This window comes from Scardinius erythrophthalmus (assembly GCF_964197995.2).
Source record: "Scardinius erythrophthalmus genome assembly, chromosome: 22".
In the NCBI taxonomy this organism is placed as follows: Eukaryota; Metazoa; Chordata; class Actinopteri; order Cypriniformes; family Leuciscidae; genus Scardinius; species Scardinius erythrophthalmus.
Window position 1 is genome coordinate 30,353,722 of NC_138242.1, and position 21,513 is coordinate 30,375,234.

General features: G+C 36.7%; 3 protein-coding genes and 1 gene segment (V, D, J or C); 2 read left to right on the forward strand and 2 right to left on the reverse strand.

The window, feature by feature from the left end:
• Window positions 1-21,513, reverse strand: part of LOC308682903 (Ig kappa chain V region 4135-like) — a 1,009,768-nt gene that overhangs the window by 556,473 nt on the left and 431,782 nt on the right.
• On the reverse strand, window positions 541-5,020 carry eme2 (essential meiotic structure-specific endonuclease subunit 2). Of its 2 annotated transcripts, none has more exons than XM_081353157.1 (8): window positions 4,414-5,020; window positions 4,197-4,318; window positions 3,945-4,061; window positions 2,833-2,951; window positions 2,692-2,758; window positions 2,494-2,609; window positions 1,884-2,073; window positions 541-1,390 (listed from the first exon to the last, which is right to left on the reverse strand). In XM_081353157.1, exons 1-8 carry the CDS (start codon window positions 4,814-4,816, stop codon window positions 1,190-1,192), a joined length of 1,335 nt encoding a protein of 444 aa, XP_081209283.1. In that variant the 5' UTR covers window positions 4,817-5,020; the 3' UTR covers window positions 541-1,189. The 2 variants fall into 2 exon arrangements, with proteins under 2 accessions (XP_081209283.1, XP_081209284.1); XM_081353158.1 differs by having other exon boundaries at window positions 3,945-4,058; window positions 4,414-4,998.
• On the forward strand, window positions 4,257-14,104 carry mfsd1l (major facilitator superfamily domain containing 1-like). Its single transcript, XM_081353156.1, has 15 exons — window positions 4,257-4,423; window positions 4,561-4,679; window positions 5,572-5,728; window positions 6,014-6,114; window positions 6,606-6,727; window positions 6,943-6,998; window positions 7,138-7,281; window positions 8,151-8,309; window positions 8,398-8,513; window positions 9,257-9,357; window positions 9,442-9,553; window positions 10,080-10,217; window positions 10,741-10,880; window positions 12,115-12,226; window positions 13,516-14,104. Exons 3-15 carry the CDS (start codon window positions 5,707-5,709, stop codon window positions 13,642-13,644), a joined length of 1,452 nt encoding a protein of 483 aa, XP_081209282.1. The 5' UTR covers window positions 4,257-4,423; window positions 4,561-4,679; window positions 5,572-5,706; the 3' UTR covers window positions 13,645-14,104.
• Window positions 14,704-21,513, forward strand: part of LOC308682877 (myosin phosphatase Rho interacting protein) — a 49,429-nt gene continuing 42,619 nt past the window's right edge. For all 9 annotated transcript variants that reach the window (XM_081352839.1, XM_081352838.1, XM_081352836.1 and 6 more), the window contains exons 1-2: window positions 14,704-15,469; window positions 20,733-20,810. In XM_081352839.1, coding sequence (XP_081208965.1) covers window positions 15,338-15,469; window positions 20,733-20,810 — 210 coding nt within the window. In that variant the 5' untranslated portion in view covers window positions 14,704-15,337. The remainder of the gene's footprint in view (window positions 15,470-20,732; window positions 20,811-21,513) is intronic.

A 21,513-nucleotide genomic window follows, 5' to 3' on the forward strand; every position in this document is an offset into this window, starting at 1 on the left:
TTACAGGGTTCAGGATGGGGTTGAAGGTTTACATTTCTTATAACTTGCTCATTTCCAGTGCCAATGCTGCTAGTCACGTGACCTGTTTTTTTAGAAGTTTCTCCTATATATTTACGTAGATCAAGACATGCCAAACATCTTATTTTACCTTACTTTTAGTTGAAATCTGAAGCTATGGCCTGGCTCTGATTGGTCATCAGCTATTTGAAACCTCAAAGGCAGCAGATTAGTTTAATGACACTGTAAATATATTCTCAATATAGGCGCTGTACAGTATCTCCAGCATTTGTGTTCATTCATTCAGACTCAGAGAGATGGGCTCAGAACATCATAAACCTTATTAAAAACTTCCTGGCATCTATAAATCCAGCACAGGCCGACTGAACTGCTGTAGATCAATATCTGAGCCTGTCAACTGGTCTGTTAAATCAAGCGTTACAATATTTTATCGTAATTCAATACCAGAGAGCTACAGCTCTACTATGACAACTAAACGCATATCTCTAGATTGTGTATTTTCAGATATGACTGTGTTTTCTTCCTTCTGTATTTATTCACTTAACTTTTATTTATTAGTTTAACCTCCCCTCTCGTATTATTAATATCTGATTATGATTCATCATTTGATGAGAGAATGATTTTGTACTCTTTTGCATGTTTTCTTACTGATTACATTGTTTTGCAGTAAAAAAACAACAATAAAAAAGCTCATTTCATTATTGCACATGTTTTTTGAAGAATCTGATTTAACTCCTTTTGATTTTTATGTTTCACATGTATTAAACTCCTGGATCATAACATATCCTGTGTTTGTGCTGCCTACATGAATGCATCTCATGTACATAGTCATGTGACTGATGCTTTTATCCAAGCAATTTACAGTGGTTGCATTGAATGCATTTAATCTATATAACAATCAAACCCATGATAGGTTGTGGTGCTAGGCAGATATACGGTGCTTTGCTCACAAGCCAAGGCAGAGTTATTTTAGTATCGTTGAAATGTTACAAAGCATTTAATGTGACATTTTTCACGTATTATTGATAGCATAGCAATGAATATGTTCATTTTGGAGGATGAATGTATTCATTTGAGGCACAAACTTTTAGAAGAAGTTTAATCTTCTATAGTCTGCTGGTTATAAAGTGCACAGTTAGTTTTTTCATTCCACAATTGGACCACACTGGTCCTAATCCAGCAGTAGATGAGGATTCTGGGAAGTGAGGAGGCGATGTACACGGCCAGCGAGCTCAGGACCAACACGCCTCTCTTTGGCTCCGCCTACTACCGTGAGATCAGGACCAACACGCCTCTCTTTGGCTCCGCCTACTACAGTGAGATCAGCCAATAGTCTGCGCCGCTCCTCCTCAGACGGCAGCTCCTCATAGGCCTGTTGGAGCAGGAGAGGATGAGAATGAGGGCCAATGAAGAATGATGTTCAGTGTGAGTCTGAACCATAGAGTAAAAAAATATGGACGTAGTGTCCGTGACGTCACCCTTAGGTTTCTGAAGAGCATTTTTGAAGCTCAAAGTGGGCGGAGCCGGTGACAATCAGTGACAATCCACTTGTCACTCAAATGGCCACACCCTTAATTAGGCAGAACTTTAAGGCTTAATATAATTTAAACAGATGAGTTATAAAAAAATTCACCCCCTCACATACAGTTGTCATGAAGGGCAAAACTAGCTATATAGACCAAAATCACTTTTTGAACCAGGCTGTAAACATATTTTTTTCTGCTGTAAAGTTGGGCATTTTAACATGGGATTGACTCTCTTTTGCAGCCTCTAGCGGTCAGTCGATGAATTGCAGTTTAAGTCACTTCTGTGCTGGTTTAAAGAGAGAGACGGGAAGGTTGGCGCTTGGTCTGAACTCACGTTACCTTCAGCAGGAGGGAGGGGGAAGGGTAGGCGCTCGTCACGGCTTTGGCCATGGCTGGACTGACGCGGTTCAGCTGCTGTATCTGACGTGTCCACACCTGAGCGAGACCGTGGCCGTCTCTGTCCACTCGCACACCCGCTGACCACGAGCCGTCCATGCAGAAGCCCAGATCAGGGTCGCCACACAACGCCCTGACAGCAAAAACACACGACAGCTATTGTTGACGAAAGATAGATAGATAGACAGATTGTTTTATTTAATGCCATGTCAGCATCTAAGGCTATTTTCATGGCAAAAATGCAATTACAAAAATACAAATATCATATAAATACAATAAAACCAAGCAAACAAACACAACAAGTCATATTATAGAAAAAAAAATCTTACTAATAAGTCCTTAAGTGAATTAATTTCATAAAAGAGCATTCTACTTGTATTACACCCAGGACAGTCCAATAAAATATGTTTAACAGAGAGGGGATTATTAATAACAGTTAATAAGAAGCATGAATAATTTGTCTAAAGATAAAATGCAAAAACACTAAAACAGAAAAAAGTAAACCCAGGGCTTTTGAATGATTTATTTTGTGTGATTTCTGTGTAAAACTCACTTGTAAGGTCTCTTAGATAAAGCCTTGGTAAGTGCAACCACATGATCGGTCACTTCCTGCCAGCCAAACAGGAAGTGAACTGCCACATTCCAGTAGAGCTGGAGGTGAACCAACAGCTGCCCATCACAGGAACAAGGCATGGTTACTGGAAGGATACATTACTGAAAAATGACAAGGGCGATGACGGATTTATCTGACCTCTTCTGTGTCCAGATGATGCTGATTGAGGTGAAGGTCCAAATCATCTTCACTCCAAGATCCTGATCTGTACACACACACACGTCCATTCATATTATGAGATTTAACATTAATAAGCTGATTTGAGAGATGTGTGTTTACCGTTGCTGATGACTGATCATCACTAGAATTGTGACAACTTTCCCTGCAGTTCTGGTCAAGTACTTATATAGATGATCCAGCAGAGACTCCGCCCCCTCATACATATCACCAATCACAGCCTAGAATGATGGAGATTATTATATCATATGGGTTATATATATATAAATATATACACTACCGTTCAAAAGTTTGGGGTCAGTAAGATTTTTAATGTTTTTAAAAGAAGTCTCTTCTGCTCACCAAGGCTGCATTTATTTGATAAAAAACAATAAAAAAATACAGTAATATTGTGAAATATTATGACAATTTAAAATGACTGTTTTCTATTTTAATATATTTTAAACTGTAATTTATTCCTGTGATCAAAGCTGAATTTTCAGCATCATTACTCCAGTCTTCAGTGTCACATGATCCTTCAGAAATCATTGTAATATGATGATTTGATGCTCAAGAAACATTTATGATTATTATCAATGTTGAAAACTTTGCTGAATAGAAAGTTCAAAAGAACAGCATTTATTTAAAATATAATATTTTCCAACATTATAAATGTCTTTACTGTAACTTTTGATCAGTTTAACTCATCCTTGATGAATAAAAGTATTGATTTATTTTATTTCTTTCCCCCAAAAATAAAATTAAAATTCTTACTGACCCCAAACTTTTGAACGGTAGTGTTTAATGTCACAAAAGCTTTAGATTTCAGATAAATGCTGTTCTTTTGAACTTTCTATTCATCATAGCATCATGAAATAAAAATGTAAATAACTGTTTTCAATATTGATAATAATCATAAATGTTTCTTGAGCATCAAATCATCAAATTAGAATGATTTTTGAAGGATCATGTGACACTGAAGACTGGAGTAATGATGCTGAAAATTCAGCTTTGATCACAGGAATAAATTACAGTTTAAAATATATAAAAATAGAAAAGAGTCATTTTTAAATTGTCATAATATTTCACAATATTACTGTTTTTTTTTTATCAAATAAATGCCGCCTTGGTGAGCAGAAGATACTTCTTTTAAAAACATTAAAAAATCTTACTGACCCCAAACTTTTGAACAGTAGTGTATATATTATAATGATATAATAATAATAATGACTCACCGACTGATTGGTCACTGTTTTATGTGACATCACCATGTCCTCCAACTCATTATGGGAGATCACCATCAGGACCTGATCTTCTTCAATAACTCCATTTTCTTCCTCATCCTCAGTCTGCTGTGTACAACACACACATAGAGAACAAACACTTGCTGAGACATTAATTGCCACAATAATACTGCAGCCTGACACCTCTGCTATACCTCTAATGGACAGACTAAGAAAGAAGCAACAGTCTGAGTTACTAGAGACCTGGAGGGCTTGTCGTGTCCAGCGGATGCTGTTATGAAGACCTTGATTCTCTATCCGGTTCCTCCACTGCAACCCATCAAGATTCCTGAGCAACACATCACAGCCTGCATCCTGCAACAGCACTACAGACAGAGCAAACTCAACTGTGAAACACAATAACCGTATATAATCGAGCTTCACTGCAGGAACATTCGACAGGGATGAAGCTGTTTCTCACCTGCATGAATGTGAGCTGTCAGACTCTTAATGAAGTTTTCAGGTTTTAACAGGTTCAGTCTCTCCGCTGCCTCTTTTCTTCTCAGTTGCTCTTGTAGTTTCTTCTGTCTGAGTTTGTCCTTCTCCTCTCTCCGTCTCTCTTTGGCAGCTGTCCTCGTCTCCAGCTCCTCCAGCACCTCCTCTCTCCTCCTCCTCCTCCTCCTGCCGGAGATCTGCACTCCATCCGCGCTGATGCCGCCGTCGTCCGCCCGGGCGGAGGCTGAAGAAGTGTTTGGTTCATTTATAGACGTGTTCTGAACGAGTATTACACATGATGATGATGATGATGATGATGCTTTAATGTCATCACTCTCATTCTCCGAATCTGAAATTTCCCACGCGTTTGCTCTATGTACGGCTGACATCCCTGTAAATCAGCTACCGGTCATTTATTATTTACTATATAAACTATGATATAATTAAATATACAGTGTGTTATGTGATAATCGGGTCATTATGTGTAAATTAAGCCTGACATTAATGTGTTTTAGTGTTCCCTCCGCTGTCAGTTTTCAGGCTGCGAATGTAAACAAATACGGGGCTCTGAGAGGGACAATATTATTACGGATTGCGTTTCGAAAATGAATCAAAGTTTTAGGGGAAATCGGGAGATCGGGGGAAATGCAGTAAAGTCAGTTGTTTGTTTAATTTCGATATATTATGTTATTATATAATATTATTTTTTATTTACATTTTATGGCGGGATATTATAAGTTTAAATCTTTACACTGAATTTTTCTTACACAGTTATTTTGATTTCAGTAGCATATCCCCTATATATAATTGATATCCATTTGGTCTTTTTAAGACTGTTTAAAGCGCTTTAAATTACCACATATTATGAAATGTCCTATAGAAATACATTTTATTTCCGTAAACATGTCATAAGAATGGGCATTGTTTTGTTTAAAGCGTGATTAAACATACATGATTTAATTATCAATTATCAACCCAATCATCACTAAGTGCTGTGTCAGCGCTGAGAAAAAAACCGTCATCTGCTCAGTCACATGACTCCCAGGCTATGACGTAACGCTAAATGAGGAAAACAGTCCGTTAGAAAACCTGGATCGACTGTTCCTGAAGTTTGCAGCTTTCACTATTTTATTATGATTTATAGATCAGCAAATAGCGACTGCTCCCGGACAAGCTGCACATTTTAAAGATCGCCTCCTGACTGGGCCACATAAACAAAAAGAAATCACACTAGATTGTCGTTATATGGGAAGACTGCGGAGATTTATCTGGGGTCGAGATGGCCAAAGCAGCAGAACAAGGTAAATTAATAATTTCACTGATGTTTCAGAATGTTTGTGAATTTAGAGCCATTTAAATGAGCTCTCAGTTTGTAAACAAAGACAGATGTGATTGATTTAATGTTAAAACTAGTTTCATGCACATTAAATATCATAATTCATAAGAGATTCATAGCTCACAAGTGTTGTTTTCTGTGTTAGCTTAGATGTAACCTGACACATGATGACTCTTTTAATAACTCTTCTCTTTCTCTCTCTGTGTGTGAATATATGTGTCTCTTGGTGTGTTTATGTGTGTATTTACAGCCTACTACCGGTTCTTGGTCCTGTTTTTTAACTGTTTGCTGACTTTCGGCTCTTATTTCTGCTTTGACATTCCCAGTGTCCTCCAGGAGCAGTTTCAGGGGGTGAGGAGCAACTTACTGACCTCTGACCTCACTTTCACATCGCTTAATCCTAGTTTAGGCAGTTTTAAAGGGGTCATATTATGAGGAATCAAATTTGCCTTGATATTTTGAGATATTTGCGACGACATTCACAATATACTACAGAGCATTTGTTGAAAATGAGCTGCATAAACTTCTGCGACTTTGCAGTGGCTGACAGATGAATACTATTGACCAGAAACTTGGCCCGTCCAGTCACAGTGAGGTAATGAGGAGAGAGCAGGATCAATAAAATTGTTCCAAACCACAGAAGAACTACCGATAAGAGTAAAATAACATCATGAATCATAAATAGCCAAATAACCATGAAAAACTAAATTATGACTACTAATATAATAAAATAATGAATAATATGACCCCTTTAACATCACGAGAGTAACAAATATTACATGTAAACCTCTCTGGTTTAGGCTCTAGGACAGTAAATGCACAGACTGTGTTGTTTCCTACAGAATTTGACATGTTTAAACGGGACAGTGAGTAACAGCACTGGTAATGGCACAGGAACGTGTGTGGAAGGTTTGGGAATGACACCACAGGAGTATAACCTGCTCTACGCCGTCTACGCCTGGACGTAAGACTCACACCACTGTTGTTTTAGTATCATTGACATACTATCATATTTCAGTTCATGTTTATACATTTTTTTTAATGGTTTTATTTTTATTTTTCATTCTCTATAATATCCCTGACTCGCACACTCTCACCCAACCAGATAATTCCTGTCTGTCACCCTCTAAAGCTTCACTGTTTATCACCTGTAAAAGGACTCTTATTTTGCTTTCCCAGGAATGCTGTGGTGGTCATCATGGCGGGATTCCTCATTGATAAATTGGGAAACCGCTGTAAGTTGGAATGGATTTTCTTTTTCTTTAACAAGCTTAGTTTTGAAATCTTTCTGATTTTGTCAATATTGTATCTTGAATACGTGTGTGTGTGTGTGTGTAAAGTTTGACATAAGTGTTTGGGTTTTCTCTCCTGTAGTTGGCGTTTTTCTCTTCTCCTTCCTGACTGTGTTGGGCTCAGCGATCTTTGCATTGGGATCTCATTTTAAGGGCACGACGTACCTGTTGCCCCTCATGTTGACTGGACGACTTCTGTTTGGATCTGGAAACGGATCCCTGACCAGTATGACATCAGATATTCACCCATAACACCACTGACATTGTGCAGGTTTAACTCTAGAAACGCCATATCTTTAGTTCTGAATACAGATTCAGATGAGCTTAATTCTCCAAGTATGCACAGGAATGTGTTGTTGTGTTCAGGAACTCTGTGTACACGCATGTAAATATAGAGAAGAAAGAATCAAAAGAATTAAGAATAAAAAAATCTAAAATTGAAAACAAAGTAATAAAGTAAAATTAACTCTAAATAAAGTAAATGATTGTCAAGTAAATCAACTCCAAAGGATTTTCTGCACCACAAGTGGCACTAAAATGAATTGCAAAAATTACAAAATGATTTGCCCATTTTTTTCATCCGTTTTACCTACTAATGGGGCTTTCTGCACGTTATGTTTAATGTGAGTCTAAAGTGACCATATTAATTTTCACAATACATAATTTAATTGTATAAAGTCTTATTGTGCATGATTCATATGTGCTTGCTGTTCCAAAGAAAAACAACATTTTTGCAATCTTTACTGAGAATAAAAAAACATTCTTTCCTTTTCCACTGATGACCATGAGGTTATTAATTGGTTAATGATTTAGTATATTGGTTATTTAGTCAAATTTTTTAACAAAATCTCCTTTTATCTAGTTCAGAAATGTCACAAAATGTAAAACATTTTTAAAATTCATTTCTGCTGGCAATTGATGTGCATTATGATAGTAAACTCTACAAAGTCCCCAAAGTATCCAAAATGCACTTTTTCTTTCTCTGATTCTTCACTCGCTCAGTAAACAAGGGCTGTCATTGCCAAAGACTTTACAAACACACCCATGAAAAAAGCACCAGTGAGAAAGCTACATTGAATCTCATGTGTCTCTCAGTTGTCCAGAACCGTATCACGGCGTTCTGGTTCCGCGGGAAGGAGCTGGCTCTGGCGTTTGGACTGACCCTGGCCTTCTCTCGGTTGGGCTCGGTTCTGAACTTCTTCCTCACGCAGAGGTTTGAGTCTCAGTACGGCATCCAGTGGACGCTGTGGGGAGGTAAGAAACACAACATTCAGCAGCTTAACCTTGGATTTGTCATCCTGGGAATATTAGAAACACACATGCGTCTGTTTTGTGTGTACAGGCACGCTCCTGTGTGTTCTCGGGTTCCTGTCGGCTGTAACGGTCAGTGTTCTGGATAGGATGGGCATGAAGCAGCTGGGGTTGGATGGAGTGATTCAGGAGGAGTCACGCAAAGTGGTGAGACACAGATATAGATGGCAAAGGTCATGTTTAGAATGGCACACTACAACATTACACTCGTTTTACTATTGCTGGAGTGTAATATAATAATGATATATATATATATACAGTAGTCAACATTTGAAGTGGATCAAAACCTTTCATCGAAGTTATACATGGATTGTACACCCTTTCTTGTCATAGGACAACTTTGATTAACTTTTTTGATCCACTTCTAATGTTGACTAATATATATATATATGTATAATATGTGACCCTGGACCACAAAACCAGTCAATTTTTTAAAATTGAGATTTATATATCACCTGAAAGCTGAATAAATAAGCTTTCCATTGATGTATGATTGTTAGGATAGGACAATATTTGGCTGAGATACAACTATTGAAAATCTGGAATCTGAGGGAGCAAAAAAATCGAAACATTGAGAAAATCTCCTTTAAAGTTGTCAATTTATGTTGGCGATTGTGCTGCATTCACTCACAAAAATAAATCTTTTATATATTTACGGTAGGAAATTCACAAAATATCTTCATGGAACATGATCTTTACTTAATATCCTAATGATTTTTGGCATAAAAGAAAAATCGATAATTTTGACCCATACAATGTATTGTTGGCTATTGCCACAAATATACCCGTGTGACATGTTTTGTGATCCAGGGTCACATATAGTATTTTCACGTTGATGATGATTTGTTGTAGTGATACAGCTGGTATATATTGTGTGTTTTTGTATGTAGAGAGTTCAGGATGTGAAGAGTCTGTCTCTCAGATACTGGCTGCTGGTTCTTACCATCATGTTCTTCTATAATGGCATCTTCCCCTTCATCGCTGATGCCAGGTACAGTCATGAAGCACATAAATGTTTCTAGATTAAACTGGGTTTGTGCACGTTGTTCATGTGTTGCTGTATGTGTGTTTTCAGTAAGTTTATCCAGGATAAATACAGCGGGTACAGTCAGACGGAGGCGGCGTACATCGCGGGCGCTGTGTATGACAGTTCACTGGTGCTGTCGGCTGCTGTCGGCATCCTCATCGTACGGCTAACTCACTATTACACAGACACACAATCCACAGATGTTTCATTTACATGCTGACACACACAGGCATACACTACTGTTCAAAAGTTTTTCTTTTTAAATGAACACTTTTATTCAGCAAGGATGCATTAAACTGATCAAAAGTGACAGTAAAGACATTTATAATGTTACAAAAGATTTATTTTTCAAATAAATGCTGTTCTTTAGAAATTTAGCGAAGAACGGTTTCCACAAAAACAGCACAACTGTTTTCAACATTAATAATAATCAGAAATGTTTCTTGAGCAGCAAATCAGCATATTAGAATGATTTCTGAAGGATCATGTGACTCTGAATTCAGCTTTGCATCACAGGAATAAATTACATTTAAAATATATTACATACAAAACAGTTCATTTGAATTGTAATAACATTTCACAATATTAATGATTTTACTGTATTTTTGATCAAAACAATACAGCCTTGGTGAGTAGACAAATCTTCTTTTGAAAACATGAACACATGGTCTCTGTGTGTGTGATAGGACTATGTGGGTCTGCGCGGTGTGTTTGCGGGACTCTGTGCCGTGTTGACACTGCCTGTGTTTGGTCTGCTGGCCTTCACGTTCGTCCCTCCTCTCGTATCAACCATCTGGCTCGGCATCACTTACTCATTTGCTGCTGTGAGTATATAACATGAACACACACACACACACACTCACACACACACACACACACACACACACACACACACACACAGAGAGCAGACACTATGGATTGACGCCAACTATACAATGTTATTGGAGTATGCTCAAGTGTGTGGTCAGCAAACACTGTAAGAGAGCTTGTGATTGGTGGACGTATTCAGCAATGCTGACGTTTTGAAATATTTTAGATGTCCATGCAAGCTCAATAAGGCAGAGTGGGGTAAGCTGTGCCACTTTTTGTATAGGTTTTCCTCTAGGTAACTAGAAAAGATAAATACACCAAATTATATTTCAGGGTTAGGGGTTTTCCATCTTTTTTTGTTTTTCATTTGTGTGTTGTTGCAATTTACTTTGAAAATATTGTGCCAATATTCTGAATTCAGTTGTTTTGCAGATAAAGTGAAAAAAAAAGAGTATATGTACTACAGGTTAATGTTTGATTCTTGCTGTTGGACTGGCAGGTTTTTCACGTGTTTTCTATTGCATTTATGTGCTGTAGGCGAGCATGTGGCCTTCCATCCCACTGGTGGTGCCTCAAGCCACACTGGGCACTGCGATGGGATTGGCCACATCCATACAGATGATTGGCATCGGCGTTTCCAATCTGGTGGTGGGACAGATACTGGGCACCAAGTCCAGGTGACATTTATGTTCATTGCACATTGCATTATACTAATAAAAAAATATGACCATGTATTTTTGACAAGGCACCGTGACAGTATTATGATGATATTCTGCACAAAATCCCACACACAATGTCCTTCAAGATAGAACAATCTTCAGAAGTCTTCATTCAGAAGCAGTAAAAATAAAAAGTGAAAAAATAAAAAAAAGATAAACGTTTTCGATATCACATCATCATCGGTGTCTTAAGTATAGATTACACACTTGCTCATTTATAGATCTTTTACCGCACTACTTCTAAAGGTCTAAAATACCATATATTATTCTATAAGTCATATAAAAAAATAAAAATATATATAATATACATATATACATACAGTACAGGTCAAAAGTTTGGAAACATTAAGTTTTTTTATATTTTTGAAAGAAGTCTCTTCTCATCAAGCCTGCATTTATTTGATCAAAAATACAGAAAAAAAAACAGTAATATTGTGAAATATTATTACAACTTAAAATAATAGTTTTCTATTTGAATAAACTTTAAAAAATAATTTATTCCTGTGATCAAAGCTGAATTTTCAGCTTCATTACTCCAGTCTTCAGTGTCACATGATCCTTCAGAAATCATTCTGATATTCTGATTTATTATGAGTGCTGGAAACAGTTCTGCTTCCTAATATATTTGATGAATAAAAGGTTAAAAAGAACCACATTTATTCAAAATAAAAAATATTTTCTAATAATATAAATCTTCTTTGCTATCAATTTTTATCAATTTAACACATCCTTGCTGAATAAAAGTATTGATTTATTTCAAAAAAAGAAAGAAAAAAAATTACTGACCCCAAATTACTGACCAGTAGTGTATATTGTTGTTACGAAAGATTTCTATTTTTAAAACATTTGCTGCTTTTTTTTTTTTTTTTTTTTTTTTTACTTTTTATTCATCAAAGTATCCTAAAAAAGTATCACAGGTTATGAAAAAATATTAAGCAGCAGAACTGTTTCCAACTTTGATAATGAATCATCATATTATGATTTCTAAAGGATCATGTGATAGACTGGAGCAATCTATCTATCTATCTATACACACATATATATATATATATATATATATATACACACACACACACACACACACACACACACACACACACACACACACACACACACACACACACACACACACACACAATATATTTAATGTGTAGTACCGTGTCTATACCATAATATGTGTTTTGTGTGTCAGTGATGTTAAGATCCCGCTGTGGAGATGGCAATATATGATGATCTTCATGTTGGCCAATACCATCAGTTGCATAATCACCTCTGCAATACTCAACATCGTTGACTACAGACAGGTAACACACACACACACACACACACACACACACACACACACACACACACACACACACACACACACACACACACACCCGCTATCGCCACATCTCTCTGAATCACCATAGATCGCATCATGATTGGTAACCTCAGGTAACCATAGCAACAGTATGAACAGACGAGAACTGTGAAGAGTTTGTAGAAACGGAGCGAGGACGAGCAGGACGAGTCGAGTGACACTTCACACTGTATGATGTTCAAGGAGGTGTGATTTCACGCAACCTTGACCGGCAGAATTATAAGGTTTTCTCAGAGCCTGAAACGCTTGATTTGCCTCTTATTGTCTCCATCAATAGTTACGTCCGACAAGAGGAGAAGCTTGCACTCATAATCATAGAAGATTTACCACAAAACAATTTCTCAATTTTTAGGTTTTTATAGTAGTTTTGTGCCACTAAGGGACTAAGAATATTGTTCCTTTTTGAAATTTCATTGCACAATTACTGTATACACATACATTAAGCAAAAAATTAAATGTTTATTTTAATATAATGAAATTATAAATTGATATTTTATTAAAAAAATATATAAAAATGTATTTGTTAAATATTTAAACATTAAGATATACAATAATATAATGATGTATAATATAGAAAAGTATTTACAGTAATACACACAGTATATAATATAAAAATTAGTATTTAAAAAAAAAAATGCTACAAATGCTAACAAAAAACATTCTAATTTTAAGAAATTGTACGATTATATGTGTGAGCTTCTTCTCTTTTTGGACTTAATTATATACATTTTTCAGCTTAAGCGTTTTCCATTTACAAACTTCTTTGGCACGGACATTTTACAGCTTTTTTTTATATCTGTCTTTTACTACATCATTTGTTAGAAATGCGTAACACTGATAGAGAAACTGATACCGGTGTCTTATAGTCCGATCGCGCCGCCTGACTCATGAACTGAGTTTTGAGTCAACAGTACTTTGGAATAGCAGAGGTTATTTTTGGCTTTGAAAGCGTATCAGTCCATTTTAATAGAGGTGGATTGGATTGTTCTGCTGTGACAGTGCTGTTCATGATCTAATGCAGTGAAAATGAACTGAAAATGAACCCTATTTACTTGTGTTATGTACTTGTGTTATGTACATTTCTGATCTTATTGTGCATCATTTATCAGTGCATTTTATGCCAAAGGAAAAAATAATCATAATTTTAATCGACAGATTAAATGAACAGTATGAACAGTTTTATGTTTACAGCTATTACTTAAATGCAATGACACACGTGTGTGTTTACAGGGAAGCACTCTCAATAAGACCACTAAGAGATCCACGGCTCCGAGTCCCGCTCAGACTGACAGAGAGCCGCTGATGAATGAAGAGGACACCGAGGAGATCAGCAACGCTCCCTCCATCAACAGGACCTAGAAGACCTTCTGTCTCTCTTCTCCCTTATTCTGGGACACTGGACGTTATTAAAGGGAAAACACATGTGCTCTCCCACGTGTGTCATATAAAGTTCAGTATTAACTCTAACATAAGTTTAGGCCATTCCTAGACTAGTCTTGACTGTTGACTTTTTATTGAGGAATCTGGTATGGTATCTGTTTTATAATATCAAACAAACAAACATATACTTTATCACGTATGAACAATGTTATTGTCTGACTAATTTGAGGAAATCAGAGGTTTTTATCTGTAAATTTACTGTTATGTCATTTTTAAAACGTGGTGAAATTGATCAGATTCAATTGTTAATACTGCCTGTGAACTTGTATTAATGCCTGATGACATACCAAATAATATGCATTTTGCTAATATTTAGGCTTTACATTTTTTTTTTTTTTTTTTTACAAAAACAAAAATAAAGTTTTGTGCCACCAAGAGATTACAAATATTACTTTTTGAAATTTCATTGCATAATTACTATATATACATGCAAAAACTGAATTTTTTTTTTTTTAAATATAATAAAATTATAAATATATATTTTGTTACGTTTTTTACTTAAGATATACTACGTTTTAGGTTTTTAAATTAAGATATACTAATATAATAAAATAAAAAGCATTATTTTTAAAAAATATATATAATTAGCAGGCTCTCATTCCACATTTAAGCCAAACGGGGGCACCGGAGAGCCTCTCAGGTAGGATTGGTCACTATCTGAGGGCGTTACATGGATAGTTATCAAATATCTTAACGCATGCATTATTTAGTGTCGTCATTTTTCACTTTACAACCAGACGAAATCACTAAAACACAGTTTAAATGCATATAAGATCCTGCTTGTAAGTTTAAATAACTTCAGTTTACACCGTGCACAGTCCACCGACCTTGAATCTTGTTATTTCCATAAAATCAGTGTGATTGAACAATCTGATTGGACACGGACGTACTCTGACTACAAATAGTAGGCGTGTCCCTTATTGTGATTGGTTTACGCCACATGTCAGTTAACTCGCGCCCCGCCCCCTTCATTCCTCCGTGTGTATGTGTGTTGAGTGTGTAGTATGTGTGGAGAGCCCGTGTGATCAGCTGTGACCGTGGGAAACGGACCCACCGTGCCCATCCAAACCTACAAAAATCCGTCTTCGGACCGAAAACTCTCTATAGAATCCACACGGTTCCACATCATGGAGTTTCGGGATAGTTGTCTTCTCGTATCGCTGAAAGGTTCGTCGGAAGCTGTGAGCTAGTGGAAAGTAAACACCTCCTCTCCATCACCATTTACTTAGAGTGTTTGTACAAGTTTGCCATATTATTTTGGAACTCGCACTATAACGCATCAGCGCGCGTCCGTGTGCCTGCGGGGGATCGGGGACGCGCATGGATCGTGAGCGCGGAATGTCCCGGACTGAATCCCTTCAGAAATCAATCCAGGATAGCTTGGCTAAATTAAAACTTTTTGGCTAAATTAATTTATATTATTATTATTTTTATTTTTATTATTATTATTGTCCCCTTAGTGTGGGTCCTGTCAGATGAGTGTGCATAAATAAATGATTATCGCAGTGAGTTTGTGATGAGGGTCGGACTGCATCGCGCGGGGGAGGACTCTCCGGTGGAATTATTGCGCAGTTTTTAAAATAACGGAAAACGGGAACACAAACACACACTCATGGCACAGAGTATGTCAGCGAAAGATAACGCCTGCCGAAAATTCCAGGCCAATATTTTCAACAAGAGTAAATGCCAGAACTGCTTCAAGGCTCGAGACGCGCACCTGCTGAGTGATGAAGACTTCTCACAGGTAATATATCTACTAAACTTCACTACCTAATCATTTAGTTGAGACTGTTGAAACTCCAAATTCAAATTTAACAGTTGGAGAGGCTCATTAGACTCCATTAGTTGCCATTATATGTACTATTTCTAAACCATTGAGCTTCATTTTATCTAATGTTTTTTCTATCTATCTATCTATCTATCTATCTATCTATCTATCTATCTATCTATCTATCTATCTATCTATCTATCTATCTATGCTTTAAAACTACAAAACTAGAACCTAAAACTATTACAACTGAAAACCCTCAAACTTAAAGCTTTTAAAACTACTTCAAACTCTCTGGCTAGGCTTTTTCAAGCCAACTTCAAAGTTTGTCTACAAACTTTTTAATCTAGTTTCTTATACTAATGCTCTGTCTAATAACTTACTGTGTCAAATAAGTAATGACCAGCAAACTGCTGACCACCAACAATAAAATCCCATGGTAATACTATGTTTCTATTGTAGAGAATGACATTTAGCACCAAAAAACACCATGTTTTTTCGGACATGTACCATGGTAATGTGATGGTATTGTTGGAGATAAGTGGAGTATAATGGGAAAAAAAACGTATTATATTGTATATATAGCACATTAAAGCCAATCTGGGGCACTGGATAATCACCAAACTTCTTCAAAACTTCACTACCAATAAAGTCCCATGTATACTATGTTTCTATATTCTATTGTAGAGAATGACATTTAGCACAACATGAGTGACCTCACCAAAATACCGTGTTTCTTTGGACATGGTAATGTCATGGTATTGTTGGAGATAAGTGGAGTATAATGGAAAAAAAATTTACTATATTGTGTATATATAGCACATTAAAGCCAATCTGGGGCACTGGATAATCACCAAACTTATTCAAAACTTCACTACCAGTAAAGTACCATGGTAATACTATGGTTTTTAGACATGGTTCCATAGTCCAAGCCAAGGTTGGCTACCCATTAGGTTTTTTTCTAGAAGATTGCAGTTGGCCCTACCATAATACCATGTTTTTGGCATGTTAACCAACCATGGTATTGTTGAAGGTAAATTGATTATCATGTGAACACCATTGTTTATGCATATTGTACCCATTCATTAACATGGTATATAAGGTGAATTTGACTAACTGAACTACTTTTTGGCATTGAGATGACTCAGAAAGTGGCCAAATTAATCTGAATTCCCTTTGTTTACTTTTGTCTGTAAATCTAGACCACAGGTTTGTATTGTAATAATGACATCCAATAGCAAGTGCTTTGGCGTAGTGGTTAAATATAAGGTTGCAGGTTCAAACCCCAGAGAGGTTAATCCATACTAATTACCATTACAGCTTTGATTGAGACACTTAACCTCAGGTTATCCCTTGAGGACTGACCCATTTCGGATGAACTGTTGCGTTGGGTAAAGGTGTCAGCCAGATGACTAATTAGTGATTAGTTGTAATTAATGATGCAGTTTAACAGATGCACAGGGTAGTTACCGTACGCGACCTGCCTTCGTTGTTTAATTTTAAACTAGGGGTCTTTAAGTTTTGCATGGTTGAAAATCCAGACTGGTAACTGAAAGATTGTGGGTTCGAACCCATTGTGAAGTCAAGAGGACTGACTCTTTTATTTTGGCTGAAATTGTCTGCTAATTTACCAATCAGTGGAACCGTTTAGTGTAGTTTTACCAGTTGTAGACGTCTCCTATCGGAGCGTCAGCACTATTTCGAGCCCAGATTCCAGCTCCAGAACAGTTTTACTGTAAGGCCACACGCAGATGCCGGAGGAATCCAGACAGTATCCTTAAAAATTACCACAGCTGGGTCTCGACTATATTACTGAGGTGACGTGGCCTCCGTTTGCCATCTGTCTCACTGTATAGGTTGGATTGTTATCAAAGAATGAAGTGATGAAGCAAAGAAAGACTGAATATTTGGACACGCAAGTGAGCGCTTCCAGAGAAATGAGCCTCAAAGCAGCACAGATGTCTTTTTTTAGAAAGCACTTAGAAATTGACTTGACACAGTGAAATGAATCAGGTCTTTAGTACCTGTTAAGGCAGTCAAAGTCATATATCCAGTTGTATCCTCTTTAATTTGTGATCATAACTTGCAGAATCAAGTCCCAGCAGACTTCTTTAGTGCTTCTGTCCTTCTGTCTTCCTGCACTAAAGGTCCACAAGGAACCAGTTTAACTTTAATTTTGCCATTTGCCAGGGTATTCAATTGGCTTAATTCTATTAAAAAATTCTTTGCATTACAGGTGTTTGAAAAAGTAAAAGGACTTGGTGACGTCAGCTGAAAAGGAGAATCGTAATGCTTTTTAGAATAATGTGAAGGTAATAATGTACAACAGCATTTTAGTGTCACATAAAAAAATAGAAGATTGCGAAAATAGTCGTGGCAATGCTAGATTAAAGTTGTAAAATTCTGAGAATAAGTAAAAATTATAAAGTCATAAGCTATGTTTCCATCCACACGTTTTTATCCGAATTAAGTGATATCGAATGAAAAATGCCTTATGGAAACAGTAAAATTCGATTGAATTTCATGAATATCGCATCGGATTTTATCTTGATCGATATACGGCTTATGCGATAAACGCTGATGGAAACGTTATTTGCCGCGATCCATTTTGTCTAGCAAAACTTTGTTCGCAAATGTTTGCTTGAATGTTGTGCGATTCAGTGCGAAAATGAATGGAAACACCTTAAAATGTCTCAAATCAATTCGATATACCAATTTGATCGCAAAACAGCTTTGACGTCATTACGCACAGGTTTTTATTGGCTTTAAAGCCGTTGGATGGAAACACACTTTCACCAGCTTTATTCGCATGAGCTTTTTTACCGAACTTCAGATAATTCGATTGACAAGTGGATGGAAACTTAGCTATAGTGTTACTTGAATTAAGTCAAAGCAGTACAAGATTAAAGTCATAATATTTTAAGAATAAAGTAGTATATTGTTTGAATAAAGTTAATTAATTTGATAAAAAAAAATATGTGCAATCTTTATTCTTAAAATATAACTTTTTTATTTCAAAATAAAACCTCAGTACTGTATTGCTAAAACTATTCTTGTAAGCCAAGATGAGAATAGCTTCTCATCTTTAATCCTGTAATTTCTACAACTTCATAATCGTATTTTTATTACGTGCCACTAAAACGCAGTTGTTGTGATAATGTGTGAAGTCAGTTTGATTTCATCTTGGCGTAAAGATTCTGGCTCAAGTGTTTCATGACGATGATTGAGATTAGGCTATGGCTATACTTAAACATTTCAATACTTGAGGGAAAAAAAGCCATACGAAGACTTTATTGACCGTTTCGAGTGATGCCATAATTATCGATGCCAGAGTTATGAATCGATTCACTTAAATGGACAGTTTGATTCAGATTGAACTGGTTTGCCAGCAAAATCATTGTGAAATAGCCTAGCAACCAACAATAACATACTAACATCATGGGGGTGCGTTTTATTTGGCAAACAACACTGACATTGTCATCAAAAAATGCACAAATCCAGAGTTGTTGTTCAGGTGTACGTCGCATGAGGCCGTCGTAATGATTCAGGGCCGTCGTTCTGTCAAGACATCAGTAATATACCTCTCTCTCTCTCTCTCTCTCTCTCTCTCTCTCTCTCTCTCTCTCTCTCTCTCTCTCTCTCTCTCTCTCTCTCTCTCTCTCTCTCTCTCTCTCTCTCTCTCTCTCTCTCTCTCTCTCGCTCTCTCGCTCGCTCTCTCGCTGCAGTTGGTCAGGTTTTTCTGAGTTGTTCATTCCACACATATTTATGTCCATGCTTTTTGTCATGCTATTAGAATCCACCCTCCCCCTTGACACACACACACACACACACACACTCTCTCTCTCTGTGAGACAGTCAGCGCTCAGTTCCGCTGTTATGAGAGAAAAAGGGGGGCTGTAAAAATAAACAGAACAAACTTTAACCATTGAAGAGGAAAATCTGGCCTACATTAGTACCTCTCTCTCTCTCTCTCTCTCTCTCTCTCTCTCCGCGTCCCTGTCCGCTCCTCATCACTGATTTCCCAGAGCACTGAGTCTCCCATTAGCAGAAGATCAGGAGAAACTAGATTTACATTTCCTAAAGGAAAATAGTGCGGCAAGTATAGTGTTAAACTTTCAGTTTAACCAAATGCAATTCAGTATGCAAATCATGATGACGTCATTGATATGGGATGGGATGAAATCAGTTTACAAAATGAAGATTTTATCCACAGATAACGGTTTTGCTGAATTAATTGCACAAGTATTTTGAACCCTAACCAAAAAGGGGTCTGAGACGGTACAGTGTCGCTGTACAAGAACTAGAGAAGTGAATTTCCCTTTGTTTTTTTTTCATCATGCACTTGATCTGAGGAGATCTAGCGTTTTTCTTTGGCTCAGACTTTTTCACGGGCCATCGACGCTCCTTTAACCAGACGGTTCATTTGTCACTCTTTCTTTTCTGTACCTTTAGCGGAGAAAAAAATCAAACCTGATATCTCTTTAATATCTCAGCATGTTTCTCCTAGACAGCAAGAGATGAAATGGAGACTTTTGCTGAAATCTCCTGCTTCTCAGATGTTATTTTCTGAGTAAAAGACGCATGTAATCTTCAGAAAAGATCTCAAATAACTGTGCTCACATTTGCCAGAATACTAAAGTCTACGATCAGAATCACATCTCAGTGTGAACGCAAACATTTCTCCAGGAGCAAATGACATAAACTGATATCCACAACATTTTACAGCTATGTAAAGTGTATTAACTATAGTCTAATTTCTTTCTCTTCTCTAAAGGCATTTTTGGAGAAACATAAAAACAAGTTACTAAAATGAAACGTATCTGAGATCTGCTGAGCTTTGAAAGAGGAACCTCTAAGTAGTAAATTTTCCCCTTGTGTTTCATGCTTTTGTGCGCTTTCTTTGGAGTTTCTGTAGGATCACAAATCCGTTCGTCGGCACTTTGTTGTGCAGTCACAGGAGCGTCACATGCAGGGATGTTTTCGTACTTTTCCTTGGCACGGTTCCACAAGAGTGAAGTGTGTTGTTGGATGTTAGAATACTTTCTTTTAAATCCCAGTTTAATGTGCATTGAATTTGAGACATGTAAATGTTCCACATTCCAGTCAAAAAGAGACTGAGTCTGATTGACATTACAGTTTGTGCGAGCAGGTTTATCTGAAATATTTCATGCCTCAACAGTGTTGAAAAGAACTGGATGATCAGTGTTATTGTTCTTACATCATGTGTTGCATGTTTCAGGCAAAACCCATCTACGGTGGATGGCTGCTCCTGGCACCTGAAGGAACAAACTTTGACAATCCTCTGCACAGATCACGGGTTCGTATGACTGCACGGCTCCTTAAAGCCCAGGAAAAACTTCACCAAGAACATGCCACGGAATATGGATTATAATGCAGCGCTGCACTTTTCACTTAACGAGTTCGTTTTGGCAAAAATGTCTAACAAAATCTATTTTTAGACTCGTTCTAGAATGTGCTGTTTCGTTCAGTTCTGCTGTTCTCACCTGCACTAATAGAGGGAATCTCATGGATGTTGGCAAGAAATGTCCAGGTCATATTTCACCCCAGAATCAAAAGGAACATTTTGGGGGATAAAGAATGCTTCATTTTCTTTTTTTTAAATGTCATAAGGTGACCTTTCAACACCCGTGTTCTCATTGGGGCCATTTTAATAGGTCAAAAAGAAACATTTTAGGATCAGATTGCTACTTAATTACTTTTAAATCAAATTAAAATAAACAAATACAATTCTAAAATGTAAAAAAAAATTTTTAGAAAAAAAAAAAAAATCATGCTCTTCTATTATGTCAGATGAAATTATTAAAATGATTTAAGGAAAAAATAACATGAGATTAATAATATGATTATTTTATAATTCATTTATAAATTTGTTAGTAAATTAATTCATTACAATAAATTATGTTTTGATAATTCTAAAATGTATATATAATGGTTATTTTTTACATGTGTGCCATTGGGTCTCCGGGATCGTAATCATAAAAAGTCCAGAACAGTTTGTT

Bases quoted from the DNA above. Each gene is read 5' to 3' on its own strand.
- eme2 (XM_081353157.1), bottom strand. From the start codon at position 4,816: ATGTCAGCCGTACATAGAGCAAACGCGTGGGAAATTTCAGATTCGGAG. The intron at 2,610-2,691 runs GTCAGATAAATC...TGTGATGGGCAG, and splicing joins ATCATCTGGACACAGAAGAG to CTGTTGGTTCACCTCCAGCT. The intron at 2,074-2,493 runs GTGAGTTTTACA...TTTTGCTGTCAG, and splicing joins TTATCTAAGAGACCTTACAA to GGCGTTGTGTGGCGACCCTG.
- mfsd1l (XM_081353156.1), top strand. From the start codon at position 5,707: ATGGCCAAAGCAGCAGAACAAG. The intron at 6,115-6,605 runs GTGAGGAGCAAC...TGTTTCCTACAG, and splicing joins TCCAGGAGCAGTTTCAGGGG to AATTTGACATGTTTAAACGG. The intron at 10,881-12,114 runs GTGACATTTATG...TTTGTGTGTCAG, and splicing joins ATACTGGGCACCAAGTCCAG to TGATGTTAAGATCCCGCTGT.